Genomic DNA, 16,117 nt, shown 5'->3' on the forward strand with positions numbered 1-16,117 from the left:
GGGCCCGGCGCCGGGCTCCCGGGTGTCGGGCGCCGCGGCCTCCGTGGGCTCGGCCCGGTCCGGAGGCCAGCGCGGGGTCGGGCCTGGGGCTGGCGAGGCGCCTGGACCCTTGCGGGCCCGCTTTCAGATTGTTCCGTTGACGGCGATCTATTTCTTACTTTTATGTACTTGCTATAATTTCTAAAATGCATTTACGAAATCCTGCGCGGAGATGCGCTGCACTGTGGCTTTGCAAGGCTACGTTATCCGTGGAGCCGCGATTGTTTCGCGGGGAGCGAGTTGTCCTGGGGACCGCTGGTGTGTGTTTCGCGGTGCAGTGGTCGGGCCGGCTGCGCAGGTTTTTCTAGGAAGCATTAGTGTGTGCCCTTGATTTTTTAGATGTCAGATTTTGTGTGTTGAGTCACTTCGTCCCTGGCACCTGGGTCCCACGTAATTGTAGACAGGCGTCAAAGGTCACTCGGCGATTGTGAAAGCAAGTTATTTGATGACTTGGTTATTTTGTTTGCATGATTCGTCTTGGCTCAGACATTTTGGTCATTGCTGAAGGTTTTTAAAAGTCACTATGATTTTGTCAGTTGGAAATAGACAACATTTTCTAAGGAGATACATTTAGGACCATGGAGCAGTTAGAAATCAATCCACATTGTATTTAAAACAAAACAAAACAAAACAAAAAATCAAAAACTGAATTGAGGATTTAATTTTCTCTAATATGTAAAATTTGTCTTTGATTAAAATGATACATTTGGAAAAATGATGCTCACCGTGGGCAGTGAGGCGAGAAGTGCGAGTTATTAAAAGCATTCTTTTTCCTTTTTCAGGTCAAAGTATTGTATTTTGCAAAAAGTGCTGAAATAGCAGGAGTTCGTTCCGAGACGATTTCCGTTCCGCAAGAAATAAAAGTCTCGCAGCTGTGGAAGGAGCTAGAAACTCGGCATCCTGGGTAGCTAAAATGTTTGCATAACACATAAGATAAAGCAAGTAATACGGAAAAATAGTTGTTCAATATGATTTATTAGTTGTAGTTTCCAAAACTTCTTCTCAAAGTTTAAATTCTAGTATTTAGCAATGCTCAATTCCTTAAGGATGGTTAAAGATAGTTTACTAAAATGCTCCCAGATAACCCGGTTATGTAATTTATAGTTATTTTCATAATTTGTGGGATAGTGAAAGTGTAGATTCTGTATTTATATATCATTAAGTGACTTTTTTACAAATTTTACTTAAAATGTGCCTTGTTGTTTTTTATCCTGCTCTAGAACACTTAGGGGGCCGGACAGATAGAACACTCAGAATAGAAATTTCTAAAATTAAAAGAACAATGAATCAAGCCCTAAATGCTGCTGAATTTGAGTCTGGTAATCTTTTTCTTGGTCCTTGAAACCAATTTTTCAACTCTCATTCTGATTTTGAGATCTTTTTGGAACAAAATATAAATGTGAATTATTTGAGGTCGTTCATGAACTAGTAATGCCACTGAAATCAGTATGAGTGTTTAACCTGGGACTCCAAGGACTTGATTGGGGTTGGGTTGCTCGGGGACAGAGCATTGGATGTAGCATGTCGGAGGCCCAGGACTCTGTCCCCAGCACCCCAGACTCTGCACTGCATGTTCCAAGGAAAACTAGCTGCAGTGCTCTATCTAGCAGTCAGGGAACCCTCACAGCACCTCCATCCTGTTTTGCTTTTCCTGTATCTGTAGGCAGATGTCTGCACTGCAGGACACTTAGTCGCTGTCCTTAGGTTGCCACTATACGTAAGACAGAAGGCCATTGGCTGTTGAGAGCTCTTCCTAGTCCTCCTCTGGGTCCAGGAAGCGTATATTTGTAATCCCATCAAGTTAATTCCAGTCTACCACTTTCAGTGCAACCCAAGGCACAAAGGCATGTAGAGTTATGGGGAGCCAGGGAGCCTAAGTCCACCATGGCGATGGCTATCTGAAACAAAGGCCCTGACCCAGGGACGAACCTGGTTTCTTTCAGTTATGAAGGAAGAGTGGCTTGAGGATGAATGAATGGGAATTGCAGGAAGTAGGCTAGTACTGTGAGCTGTGCTAGGTAGGAGGCCTGCATTTATCTTATGCAGAGAAGGATATGCAAAAAAAGTAATTTGCATTATACTATTGAGACAGTATCTAATGTTTTGGGGTCTGGTGCTTTAGCTCTGGTGTGTAATCTTGCAAGCCCTAGGAAGTCATAGCCTCTATCTTTATCCCAGTGGACAGCGTGGAGCATTGGCTCTGTCCTGTCTCAACCCAGATTGCATTAAAGAGCAGCAGATGTATGTTATCAGGGAAACACTACCACCAACACCTCGATTAGACCAGTATACATTGCTTAAAGCCAATAGAAAAGATAAGAAAAAGCCTTAACCTGTTCTGTACATATCAATACAAGAAAATAGGGTCAGGCTCAGCCAAAATGGAGACAATTATTCTTTCAATGCGAGTTGTTCAGGCAGTTCTCCACAATAGACTGATTTGGGAATTTCTCTTTTCTCTTGACCTGGTTTGAATACTGCCTCCAGTCTGGTTTTGTTTGTTTAATTTTCAACATACACAACAGTCAATAAAGTGGCGTTGCAGCCTAATGTGTTTCTCTAATGAATAAATGTGTTTGTAGGTGGATAATTTCATTTGTCTACAGAAAATGAGTCAATAACTTTGCAGACCGTGCTGGAGACCATGGTGTTTATGTAATATTTTTAGTTGCAGCAGAAAAATTTCTAGGTCTATCATACACTGTTCCCCCCTAGTCCTGGGGAATCAAACTTGCAAACTTGTGCTTGCTAGGTAGGTGCTTAGGTCACTGAGCTGTCTCCCCAGCCCTTATCATACACTCTTCTAATCAGACTTTTTCTCTTGCAGATTGGCTGACATTAAAAATCAGGTTATCTTTGCCATTCGTCAGGAGTATGTCGAGCTGGGAGATCAGCTCTTCCGGCTGCAGCCAGGAGATGAAATCGCCATCATCCCGCCCATCAGTGGAGGGTGATGCTTTCCAGCCAGGCGGGTATGTGGTTCCTTTTCCTAAACCAGTCTCGTGGAGAGGGATTGTACAGATAACCCGTGCGCAGTTTGCTAGCACAGTAGATTCCGGGTAAGTCTGTTCCTTACTGATGCAGCGACTCTGTTGGTGCAGAAGGAGTTACGGCTACCTACCCGCCATCTCTGAGTCCACTCTGTCATATTGTAATACTAGTTCAGTACATTAATTTTGTATTTAACATGGTTTATTGGCATCTTTCTATGTATCAGACATAGTATTAGTCTATGGAGTCTTAATATCCACATATTGCTGGTGGGAAAACTGAAATTCAGAGAAATTTAAAAGTGTTCCTTTTTGTCGCATCGTCAATAAGTGGCAGAGCCAAACTTTGAATTCCTGTTACTGGAGTCTGTGTTTTCACAAACACAATGGCTTTAAATAGTGCCCTTCTTGCACATGAAGAAATATAGACCAATTGCACAGCTAGAGAGTCAGTAGGCCACTTTGCCATAAAAGGAAGCTCACTGTAGTCCGTTTTATCTGCGCTGCAGGTGATCTCATGACCATATTTACATCATTCCAGGTCACTTAGTCTATATTTAGGTAGGGTGATGTGTAAGAACTTTACCATACTGCAAGAGATCCTGCTTCCCTTAAGTATAAAAAGAAAGGGTAAGGTTTGTTGTCAACCAAAGAGCAAGGGAGATAAGTCATCCCTGCATAAAAACTCGAGTTACAATGAAAAGAACCTTTGATGGAGCTTTGTCTGACATGAGCAGTGGCTCTCACACTCAGCGGCGGGGTCATGCTTCTATTAGAGAAAGAGGCCATCAGGGATGCCTGATGGGCCTTGCGCGCCTCGGCGAGCCTGCCTTTCCCAGGGACCGTGGCCCAGGACCGGAGACCTAGGGCTCTGCGGATGTGCGCTGGCTACAGCTGTTCTCAGACTGGGGAGATTACTCACACTGCATGCTGCTTGAGCGTGCTGGGTTTCCGTCTTCCGTGGTCAGACGCTGGGAATTCTGTGCCTTGCAGCTGCTAGACCCTACATGGGTTACCTATGTCGTACTGAAGCACAAAGCTTGAAAGGCCGTGGAATAAGAAAGAACAGCGCGCCCAGCAACTGCCAGGGCGTGGCCATACTGTGATGTTCCTGTGGTGACATGACAGAAGCTCGAGTGGTGTGGACAGTCGGTGAAACATCCTGGAATGCAGGGACCCGGGACCAGTCCTGCTTTCTGGTTATGGGACGAGATAGGGACATGACCGTTGGACTGAGAACCCGGGAGGGAGTCCTGACGTTCTCCAAGCCTTCGTTCAGCTTTCAGCTCCAGGGAAGCCTCCCAGTGTCTGTTGTCCTCCCTCGGGTGCACTGCCCTCCTGACTACAGGCTGTCCTTTCTCCCTGCCCTCTGTGCGTAGGCTCCTGCTCCCTTCTGAGGCCATTGTGTTCTGCCTTGTCCCCCCCAGCCTCCATGCTGCCAGTTCCCCTCTGCCTGTGGTTGCTTCTTCACAGCTTTCTCATCCTTCTGGTCTCAGCTTTACCTGTCACCTCTTCAGAGCAACCTCTGCGGCTCCTTCTCTCTTAGCTCAGTCTCAGACCCTGTTTATTCCCACAAGGCATCCTGGTCTGCGGTCCTTTGCCACTTTGCTTCTCTTATCCAAATACACGCTTCTGAGGAGAGGAATCTGTGAGTGTGTACTGATGCCCTTAGTGCGTCATCATATTTGATGAATTTTAGGAAAAATGCACAGCAGGAGACTTTGCTGAAATATGTGTGCAGTTTATTTGAAGTGCGATCGCTGTAGCAGTTCTCAGATTAGGAAGATTATTCAACGTTGTGTGTTGGTCGAGTGTGTGGGGTGTTAGTATGCTGTAGGTGTGTAGTCCCTTCCCCGCTGCCCCTGTGACGTAGCTGGGCTGATGCAAGCTCTGAACGGAGCCTCATTCCTATCGGATCTCCACTACTTCAATGCTGCCCCTTTCCTCTTTGGATAAAGAGTAAGAGGGTCCCGGGGCCTTGGTTGTACAGTATTTGTGGGTGACAGTGGTAGTGTCTCACCTGTATCCGTGATTGGAGTAACAGCTACAGAACTGAAGTAAATGGACACATGAGATTGATTATATTTGAGTGATTGTGCGAATACTGAACTTATTTGTATGTAATACCTGATTCTTTAGGGCTACTTGTGAATAGACTAATTTGGCTAGAAGTTTACCATTGCGTCTTGTTTTATTTAGCGGCAGGCACTCCGTATAGTTCAGTCTAGCCCTGAACTGCGGGCACCCCTCGGGCACCCCTCACCCTCCCGTCTCAGCCCCGCGAGAGCTTGTGGTTGCTTGTGTTTGTCCTTCACATCCAATCCTGTCTCCTAACGTGTTATGTAGAAAGGAGGATAAAGGGAACTCGCATGCCAGGCGAGAGCTTTGCTTCTAGCATTCAGGTGAGATGAAGTAATGTCTTATTTCTAGGAAAGATACGGGCGAAGCTGAAGAGAAATCCAGAGACATAATAAAATGCACAGCGGACAAGCTTTCTGTGGACGAAGCCTCGCAGCTGGTGATTTCTCCAGCGTGTGGCGCAGTGTCCTTATTTGTAGGTGAGTTGAAATTTTCTCCGCATCTATTGACTGCACAAGACTAGAAACTAGCAAGCACTTCCCATGCTCAGGGTTAATAGAAGACTTAAAGGTATTGTGGAACAAACCAAGATCACCTAGGTAGATTTAGCATAGCTTTTTTTGTTTTGTTTCAGTAACTTTCAGATTAAACTATAAGAAGACACAAAAAAGATCTGGAAGTGGTCGTAGCTAAGAAAGTTCTATTTTTTTCCAAATGTTGAGAAAAATATGTGCTGCAACATAAATCTAGGAACATATTTTCCTTGTAAATATCAAATGGTAACTGTTACTAAGAAAAGGAATACAGCATGTTTTTTTCATCTGAATGTTTTCCTTAAGGTTAATCAGTGTTTATCAAGAATAATTAGCTTTTGTTTTCTTAAGGTCTCTGTTTGGAAAATTTCAAAGTAATTCTTAAGCATTTGCTTTTTATTCTGTTAATGTGCTGTTTCTAAATTATGGGAAATTTTTATTTTAATTTTGTGAGGGGTTTTGTGTTTTTTTCTTTTTAGGGACTACAAGAAATAACTTTGAAGGGAAAAAAGTCATTAGCTTAGAATATGAAGCGTATATACCAATGGCGGAAAATGAAATCAGAAAAATTTGTGGTGACATTAGGCAGAAGTGGCCGGTAAAGCACATAGCAGTGTTCCATAGACTTGGGTATGACTTTCTTTACCAATTTCGAAGTTAAGTATAGTTGTTTTCCATCTCTCTGTGAATGCTGGAGTCTTCCTTAGGAATTTTGTGGTCCTTGGAGTGCAGGGCTCATGGATGGCTTTGGTGGACAGCGGAGGTGGCTGTGGGTTGTCCTGTGAGCGATCCCTCACTGCCTCTTGCTGCGGTGGGGTGCAGCCGTGCAGGATTTGTAGCCCTGGACCTGTGTACCCGTGGGGAGGTTTTCTAAAGTCCTCGAGGCTTTGCGACAATCGTTTTGTGCTTTGGACTGTTTCTTATGAGTCTGTTAAAAATTTGAAGTCATTAAATTGTCGCTGAAAAGAGTACAGTTGTAGACTTTAACAGATAGCACTTAAGACAACTTCAGTTGTGTTATTTTTTTTTATGTCTCTACTTTTAGTACTAACCAATATTTTGTTAGTAACCAGTAAGTTTATTAGTGAGTATCGTCAATTCTACCACTATTTATTATTTTCAATCCTGTGTTCTGCTTGTCACGCAGTGACTTTGTATTCTGGGCATTCCCTGGCACCGCGCCTTGCCTGTTGGAATCATATGCATGCTGGATCAGCCGAAGGGCTCCGTCTTCCAGGTTCTCACAAATGCTCTGAGGTTAAATGCTGACAGACGGGCCGCATTGGCTGGAGAGCCCCTTGGCTGAATGCAGCTGGGATGATTTTTTTGTTCTTTTACTAAACTGGTTGCTTAAGTCAAATAAATCTATAATATAGTCCAAATATGTAACTGGAATTTTCCTTCCTGCTTTTCCAGCAGGTTCCTTGATGGAGATTAGGAGGGGACCATAATTCCTTTCTGTACCTTCCCGCAGCTCAGTGCCGGTGTCAGAGGCGAGCGTAGTTATTGCTGTGTCCTCAGCCCACAGGGCCGCATCTCTAGCCGCCGTGAGCTATGCTATTGATGCTCTAAAAGCCAGAGTGCCCATTTGGAAAAAGGTAAGTGAAGGAAAATATCTCATGGTGCTATGCGGCCATGCTTGTTCTCAGGACTTCTTAAATGAAGGGTAGAGAATCGGAGTACATGCACAAGTTGCATTCATGGGCCTTCCTTTTTTAAAAAAATTTTTTTTGAGAATTTGCATTTTTAGAGCAGGGTCTCGCTATGCAGTTCAGGCTGGCCGTGAACTTACTTCATAGCCCAGGCTGGCCTTGAGCTCACAGCGAGCCTCCTGCCTCAGCTTCCCGAGTGCTGGGATTAGGCTTGCACCACCATGGCTGGCTCTGATGGATCTTCGTTAACGCAGGGCCTTATCTATAGAACGTGTGAGGTGCAGCCCCTGTGTAGTGTCTTCTTTACAAGTCTGGTAAACGTGGAAAGTCCATGTCCCCCAGGAGCTGTGCCGCAGAGCAGGTCCCTGCATGTGGTAGCAGGTGGAGTTCTAGTGTGGACTGTTCCCCTGGTTCCTGGACAGCCACATCCCAGGGATTAAGGGTTCTTTTCAGTTAGAGGGTCTTTTGAAGAGTGGGAGTAGCACGTGGCTACTTAGCGGGTGGTTAAGATAGAAATTCTTTCAGGTAGAAAAAGCCTTTCACTACTGTTCTTCTGGGAGAGGAGAAAAGAGGGTAGAAAGGTGTTACTGACTCAGAAAACTGCGTGGGGATCGGATTTAAAAACACGTGTGAGGTTCTGGCTCGTTTGTTAATAAGTCAGGACCAGTCAAGGGCAGGTGGACCTTGACTGAAGGCATTCTGAGGGGGAGCACCCTTCGCGCCCCCTGGATAGCTGCATTCCTCCTGGGGTTGTTCTGCATTTCGAGTGGGTGATCACATGTCTAAGTCCAGAGTCCCCGCAGCACTGCACGCTGGGGAGTTGGAGGAATAGGGGACGGTTCGGTGGGTCAGATGCAGAGCCCCGGGCCGGGGCTGTAGAGGCTGCAGTGGTCTGCGCCCCCCCCCCCCAGTCTCCACCCAGGCACTGGGACAGACCAGCGAGAGGAACTTATGGACCTTGAAGAGCGGCCGGAATACCTTAGGTTTCGGATTTTAGAGACCAAGCTCTGCGAAAGGAGCTTGCGGAGCTCAGCGGGAAGGCGGGTTTACAGGGCTGCTGCAGTGCACCGAGGCGGGCTGGAAGGGAGCAGCAGGGGGCGCGCCAACGAGAGCGGCAGGCCTGCACCCCGCAGCCACTCCAGCAGGGAGGGCAGGGCAGAGCGGGCAGCCCGGGCAGGCTGGGGCGGGAGCCCTCCGGGCGTGTTCCTGCTCCTTGGGTTCCACTCGCTGGCCTTCTCTTCTCCTTCTGTCCGTGGGGGGCCGGAAGAGGTGCGGCTGTGCAGAGAGGGCAGCCGTCAGCATCGGGGTGCGCAGCGGCGAGCACACCAGGGACCGTGCCGGAGGGCGCCCTGTCAGGCCAGAGTGCAGCAAGCTCGCGAGAACTCGGGCAGTGTAGACGTGTGTCGGGAAACGGAGCACGGGGATCCAGGCCCAGCAAAGTAGGAAGGAGTGGCTGCGCGTGGCCTCCGCGCCCCTGGAGAGGCCGGGGCTCCCCCGGGGAGCCGCTGTCCCTGTGGTAGGGGACAGACGGACTCATCTCTGTGCTTGCAGCGCCTCAGACTGTTACGGGTGGAGTGCGCAGACCGAAATAGGTGTGGGCTTGATCCGTCTGATTTGTTCAGTGCATCTTATGGTCACTTCTTAGCCGCGCCTCTTCTGAATACCTGTTCCGGTTCTGCTCCGTAGGAAATCTATGGAGAGTCGTCCTCGTCCTGGAAAAGAAACAAAGAGTGTTTCTGGGCAGCTGGTGATTGAGCACATACGTTAAAGCATTAAATCTTCAGTTCGGCAAAATTGTCCTCATAGATCATCGTGATTTTTATTCTACAGAAAGGGTAATTGAGTGAAGCACAATCTCTTAGGCTTTCTTAGTGGGTCAAGTGGGAGAACAAGCAGGCAAAAGAAATACAAAGGGCCTGGAAGCTGGCGACAGGGAAGGCGCAAGGAGAGGCGCGGAGCCGCCCTGCGCTGCGGAGCCCCCCTCCCTCCTCCCCCGTGTGCTGACCCCCAGCGCCCCGCCGCCCCGCCGCCCCACGCCAGCCGCCCCACGCCAGCCGCTGGAGAGCCGGCCAGCCCGCACACCAGGGCGCTCCATCGGGCGCCCCCCAGAAGGGCTGCTGGGACCGCCAAGTCTCTGTCAGCCAATTTGGAGACTGCGTGTTACACATTTTCAGAATTTACATATTTAAAAAATAAATTACATGATTTAAAAGCTTAAAAATGGTATATTTCTGTTTTTTAAATTGTGATGAATCTAAAATGGAGACTTCTAATATTTTAGAGCCTGTACCCTCATGCTTTTCATATTTTATTAGTTATTAATCAGTATACAGGTCGGCATAAAATTGTTAAACAACAGTGTGCTTTGTGCTAAAATGTTATATAACTGTTATACTGAAATTTTATTAAGGAAAATAATATTAGGGAAATTATATGATTTGTAAAGTATTTGAGGCTTTTTTTCTGGATACTTATGCAGCGTAATCATTAACGAAGTCATCAAAAAATTCTGTAAGATTTTTTATATTAAAAAGCATTTTTATCTTAAATGATATAGTTTGATCAGCCAGTGTACTCCGGATAGATTTGAGTAAGTCTCTTTTTAAAAACAAAAAGTTACTAGTCTATTGAGGTATATTTAACAAATAAAAATTACCTATATTTGAGGAGTACAGTGTGGTGTCTTTGAAACCAGGCCATAAAGGGACGAAGTCCAAGGGTCCGAGTGAATTAAAGGTGAGAGCCGTGAACCTGAGGGCGGCCTGGAGGACCAAGCCCGGCACCTGCAGCAGCCCTGCTGTGCAGCCTGTGCCCATGGTTGGCCCTTGCATGACTGGAAAGCTGCGTCAGCTTCTAGATTCCACCCTCGGTGTCCTTGCCCGCATCCAGTGTTGGCAGTCCTTGGTCCTTTTGATAGGCTACACCCTGTACCAGTACTACTGCTTGCTGTCCTGTGCTGTCTCCTTGGTCGCCTTCTGGAGGAGCCCCTGAGAGAGCTGGCCACGTCTCGCTACACAGCTCAGACTCATAGTGATACTCCTGTCCCAGCCTCCCCAGCACTAGGATTAGAGGCGTGCGCCCCTACACCCACATTCTGGCCGGCTCAGCGCACCTTGGGTGTGGCTGGCATGGCAGGTGGTGCTGGGAATCAAACCCCAGTCCCTCCGTCTGCCTAAGCAGGTGCTTTAATCCACTGAGCTATTTGGCCGGCTCTTCTTCTTTGGGATATGTCCCTGGCCATGCAAACAGACTGGGCCGCAGGACCCCGGGCATGCAGATTTGTGTCCTGCTTCCTTCCCGAGTGAGGAGGGTCTCAGCCTCATCCTTACCTCTCCACTCAGTGCAGTCTTTTCTTCAGCTGGCCCTTAACCTGTCCCCACTTGAGGTCAGGCTGGCCGTGGGGCAGTCAATTGCCCTGGATCACATTAAATTGATGGGCTGTTTCTATTGCTGTTAATGAGTGATTTCTGTAATTAATAAGATGTGTGTTGTAGTATCTAAACTGTGTATATGTGCTGTATATGGATTTCAAGGTTTTCTCAAATATTTTTAGTGGGTCTTTATACAGGGTAATTATGTTTTTAAAGAGCATAGAGCATTTTTAAAACACGTTTGTAAAGAGTCATATCGTTGGGGAGACTTTAAGTTTGGGACCCAGACTGGCTTGCTTTTAGGCTTCCACGAAGGAAGTGAAGGATTTCACCTGTGGCCTGCTGGAACCAGGGTGGTACGCCCTAGCATGCTGGTAAGATTGTAGCGAATAGGGTCTCGGTGAGTTCCTGTAGTTCATTGGTAGTGGGGATATCCAGGGCTGGATTGGTCTGGTACTCTGCCCTTGCAGCTTGGCCCCCTGCGATCCTGACATCAGCTGATGGCACGCTCCCCACCTTCTCAAGTCGCTGAGGAATGGTGACCCGACTTCCAGTATGACCCTGGGAAGGGTTCACTTAAGCACAGAAAATTCCTATGTAAGCTTCAAGTATTTTGAACAGGTAGCGAAATGGGAAAGGTTTTAGTTTTCAAATGAAAGTAACAGGTGTTCAGTGAGGGAAGTGTTCTGTAGGTATGTCGGTCTTGGAGGTGATATTTGAGTCAGTATTGTTTGCAGGTCTTTTAAAAAATAAAAGGATAATTAAGAATTCAATGGTTGGGATTCAGATTCTTGGAATTGGGCAAACGGGATTAGGGAAGCGGGATTAGGAAAGGGATCCCTGCTCTGGCTTGAATTCAGACCCTCCTTCCTTCTGCAGGTCCCTAGTGGCTGCGAGGCTGCTGCCTGGCCCGCCGCCCTGCCCCGCCCAGCCGGTTTTTCTTGTTCCTCTTGGCCTTTTTGGGATCTGCAGCGCCTGGGCCCTCCCACTGCCCACCGTGGCCTGCAGGTGCGCACCGCCTCGCCTAGTCACGTCTGGCCTCCACGTGCTTCGTCTTGCAGGCGTTGGCGGGCCAGTCCTGCCTTGGACAGCTGGATTGAGACCTCCCTGGGCTGTGCGGCCTGTTTATTTCAGTCTGATTAAATGCTACCTTCCTGCAGTGTTCTATCAAGCCTGAATCCTGCGTCTTCATGGAATGAACACCAGTGCTGTTGGGGTTACACTTCTGTCCCCAAATAAACACGCGTGACGTGTGTGACAGTAGTACTCACCGATGCATTTGGCTAAATAAATGATTCACAGCTTTTAACTTTTGTCCCGGATCCCTTCCCCACTTCGAATCCTGTGGCATTTCACCGAACTTTATGTTAAGGTATTGATTTGTGCTGTAGTTATGGGGATTGTCCAGCAGAGGGCAGTAGAGTCAGGGCTATAATACCAACTTCGTTGGTTTTGATTTTTCACAGAACAAAAGTTTATTGGCAATTTTCTTTAAAATAAATCTGGTACAGACCTTAAATGAAAATGAGACCCAAATTTTGCATAAGAAGGTATCCAATCTTTAGTTGGTGGCTTAGTTTAAAATAGTAACGGGGGGAGGGTGGCCTGGGGAGATGGCTCAGTGGAATAAGCGCTTACCTGGCAAGCACAAGGGCCTGAGTTCAATCCCTGGTTCCACAAAAAATAAAATAAAATAGTAATGGGTTATAATAAAAGGAATTTTTAAGGCTGTAGTTTCTAAAAATAAAAATTTTTGAAATGAATTGCCTTTAAAAAGTAAAAAAAAACCTTATTTTACAACTATGTGGAACAAAATGATAGCTTTAGCCTATTTGCTTAGCAGCATTTCCTAAATTGCTCTTTGAAAACAAAACAACTAACAGGGTTGTTTTTTTTTGTTTTTGTTTTGTTTTGTTTTGTTTGTTTGTTTTGTCATTGAGACAGGGTCTTGCTAAGCTGTTAAGTTGCTCAGGCTGGCCTCAAACTTGCAGTCCTCCTGCCGTTGCCTCCCGAAGCATGCCCAGCTCTAAGGTTGTGTTTGAACACAGACGCCGCCAAAGCAGGCGCTACAGGCTGTAGTTTAATGCGCGCAGCGTTCCCAGAACGCTCGAGCTGGCTGGATGCGCGGAGCCCACGCCCGCCCTGGGGCGGTCCGGCGGCTCCTCCGGCAGGCGCACATCCCTCCGCCGCCGGCCAGCGCTGCAGCCCCACCGGCTGTGGCCCCGAGATGCGCCTTTTAGCTTTTCAGTCAGCTCAGCACATTCAAGTTTTACACTACTGAGACCGTCCTACTTGCTGTAGGAACTACGATGACTGACTGCTTGTGCATCTTGCAGCACTAAGAAAACTGGTTGGTTTTCTTCCCAGACCGGCGCTCTTTCTAGTTACATCCTTAATCCTGCAGAACTGAATTTCAAGCGCATTCTGCAGCCAAACCCAGCCGTTAGAGGGTGTGTATAGTGAAACGCATTAGTTCGAAGCATCCACACCCAGAGAGAATAGCTTTATTTTCAAGCCAGTTTTAATTCAACAATGTTGCATGAAGCGTGGCTTACACTTAAGTAAAAATGTTTCATTTTGTTCTTAAGAGAAAAGCTATTAGTCTGGATTGATTACTGTTCCAATTTGATTTTCATTTCTTGAGGTGTGCCGCTCAGTGTACATTCATTCATTTTTACACTTTCCGTGGTGAGAAAAGGAGGCCAAACACACACACACACACACACATAAAAAAAAAACAAATTGGATACCCAAGACCCGTGCATTATTTATGAAGAAAACAAGACAATATGTTAAATATACAATTTCTAACACAGTTAAACAACATATACATTTATATCATGACTCAACCTGCCCAAGAAAATCAAGTACACGATTCCTTTTATATTTACATGATGGCTACATTTTTGTTCTTTAAAATCACTAGTTAATATTTTCATTTGTTGCAAATTTTGACCCCATGTTTATCTTCTACCTGTAAATATTTAAGTTAATCTTTCAAGTGGATTAAAATGGGCATTTGCATTTTATGTACATGAAGGACACAGTCCTAAAAAAAGTATATCTGATTGTTCCTCTTGTGCTGACTGGTGAGTCAGGAGGCTAGGTTTACATAACCCTGCCTTTTTAATGCTGCCTTAATGTATAAAAATTTTCACACATTGGGTTGTAGTTGATCAGGGTAACTAGAGTAAAAATTACACCTTTTGAAATAGCTCTCTGCGTCACCACTCATGTGACATAATGGGCTTTAGTTTTTTTTTTTTTTTTTTTTTTTTTTTTGTCTTTCACAGTTAATAGGTAACTTTCACGATTCCATAAGAAGCACTGCGAGCTGGAAACCTGCAGCTGAGGAATTCTCGCTGTGCTGCCTAGATGAGAGGTGCACAGGTTGCAGCCTCGGCGCTGAGTCTTCCTCAGGCTCTGTCACTGTCTTCAAGGCAGCGGAGTTGGAGCCACTCACAGCCTGCACCATATTCTGTCGCCTTCGCTGTATACCATTTACGAAATGGAAATTCACTGTTTAAAGCCCAGTACTCACTTTAAAACAAAAGTATAGCTGAATGAAACATACAACTTGAAAAAATGTATAATTTTAAAATTTTTTGTATGAATATTTTGGTTAAAAGTGCTTGAGAACAACTCTTCCTGGGGGCCATTTGGCACTATCTGGAGGTATTTAATTACTGTCGTGATGCAGGAGGCAGTTACCTGGCGTCTGCTAGATAGAGGCCACAATGCTGCTAGAGAGTGTTTCACCCCTGCCCCACGGAAACCACCTGACCCAAAGTGACAGCAGCAGCTCAAGGCTGGAGAACCCTACCCCGCTGTGATAAGCGCTGGGGAGACCAGTGCTGACTCAGCTGCAGGGATCCAGCTGCTCTGTGGAAACTAATGAGACAGGCAGCTTGGGCCGAGGCTAGCTGAGTTCTAAGCTCGGTGCGACCTTGGCTTGCTACTTACCTAAGGAAGGTGAGGCAGGATAAAGGAGGAGCGAAGATGTGCGTTGTAAAGTATACTGAAAGCCTAGCAGTATTCACATAATACAGTTTATTAAATATCCTTTATCAGCGTGATGTCTAGTCTCCACTTCTTTTTAAATAAAAATTTTGTTGGAGTGAAACAGTGAATCCACAGCTGTTAAACGAATTGGGCTCTGGCTCACCTAACTAGCGAAAATACCACGCTGTGTTTGTCATAAACCCCCGATACTTTATGGCTGTTGTGCCGCTGTCTCGCTTTCTCCAGCAGCCCCGTGTGCTCACTCGGGGGCCAGGCAGCCCGCAGTCGTGTCAGGCGTGCACGCAGGCGGATTCCTGTTCAAGTCACAGGCTCGGAGGATCGTCTGTGCATCAGAAATCTAGGTCACGCTTGTAAAACTAAAAGCATCACTCCTGTGCCCCAGCCTAGTCCCCCGGGAATAGCGGGGACACTGGCAGTCACAGAACTTGAGGACTTGTCCAAAGCCTTAGGTGCACAGCGTCCCAGCATGAAGAGGTCCCTGTTGCCCTTTTCTTCAGAGTTCTTCCTAGAGGATGCACAGGCTCAAAAATGGAGAGAAGAAAGTAGACGGTGGAGGCCCCCAAAGCATGTCCACTTTTGCTGCTGCAATGATGGGTGCTCATCAAAATGCAAACTACAGGCCATCGACATAGCTCCGTGGTCTAAAGCACCTATTTAGGCACGCACACAGGGACCGAGGTTCGATCCCCAGCACCACATTGTGTGCCAGCCCCGCCCCCAGGGTGGGCTGAACCAGACACAAAAAAAAAAAAAAAAAAAGCAAATTAGGGAGCCTCATTCCAGTCCCACCACATAATCTCAGGAATTGGAGCAGAAGGGTTGCTCTTTTAAGAAAACTTGCCCAGATGCAATTCGGTCTTCTAGACACGTGGTAAGCACAACAGCTGCTCCTGCTAATCTTACAGTTCCCGGTCCCTCATTCATAATTTCTTCCAAGCTCCTAGCATGCTTTACCTTATCCTCTTTATGCCATCTGAAACTCCAGCACCGAGGTATTTACCAAGTCGCATGTTCGCATCCAGCAGTCAACAGCACTGGCCGCCTCAAGTTAAGGCGTGTGCGCAGTGACTCACACAGGTGCATGGACTCCGTGGCTTCTCCAACCCAGCACCTCCCAGGCCGAGGGAGAAACTGGGTCAAGCAAGGTGAATGACACCCCGGAGAAGAAGGCAGTACAGGGTGTCTGTCACACAGGCACCGGGACCAGGACTGAGAGAGAGTAGCCCAGCAGGGGAGCAGAGCGCTGCAAAGCATTTACTGATCTTTTACATATTCACCAAATTTCTGCCAGCCAGCTGACAAAGTCCAAAAAGAGCTGTGGTGCACTTAAAGGTGTACACCAGAAAGTGTAGTGTACGTCCCTGGCTTCCAGCAGATAGGCTTTCACCATATATGTGCTATACAGTATGGCATGGAAGCAAAATTTTGTT

The 16,117-nt window shown here is 46.7% G+C and overlaps 1 protein-coding gene across 1 annotated transcript; it reads left to right on the top strand.

Moving 5' to 3' along the window:
* Positions 1-515: 515 nt before the first annotated feature.
* On the top strand, positions 516-9,092 carry Mocs2 (molybdenum cofactor synthesis 2). Its single transcript, XM_004623105.2, has 7 exons — positions 516-570; positions 822-943; positions 2,867-3,011; positions 5,460-5,587; positions 6,121-6,271; positions 7,116-7,239; positions 8,980-9,092. The coding sequence occupies exons 3-7, from the start codon at positions 2,914-2,916 to the stop codon at positions 9,046-9,048; spliced, it is 570 nt and encodes a 189-aa protein (XP_004623162.1). The 5' UTR covers positions 516-570; positions 822-943; positions 2,867-2,913; the 3' UTR covers positions 9,049-9,092.
* Positions 9,093-16,117: the final 7,025 nt, after the last annotated feature.

Source organism: Octodon degus, unplaced genomic scaffold (assembly GCF_000260255.1).
Source record: "Octodon degus isolate 3935 unplaced genomic scaffold, OctDeg1.0 scaffold00001, whole genome shotgun sequence".
NCBI lineage: Eukaryota > Metazoa > Chordata > Mammalia > Rodentia > Octodontidae > Octodon > Octodon degus.

Bases quoted from the DNA above. Each gene is read 5' to 3' on its own strand.
- Mocs2 (XM_004623105.2), top strand. From the start codon at position 2,914: ATGTCGAGCTGGGAGATCAGCTCTTCCGGCTGCAGCCAGGAGATGAAA. The intron at 6,272-7,115 runs GTATGACTTTCT...ACCTTCCCGCAG, and splicing joins GCAGTGTTCCATAGACTTGG to CTCAGTGCCGGTGTCAGAGG. The intron at 7,240-8,979 runs GTAAGTGAAGGA...TCTGCTCCGTAG, and splicing joins GAGTGCCCATTTGGAAAAAG to GAAATCTATGGAGAGTCGTC.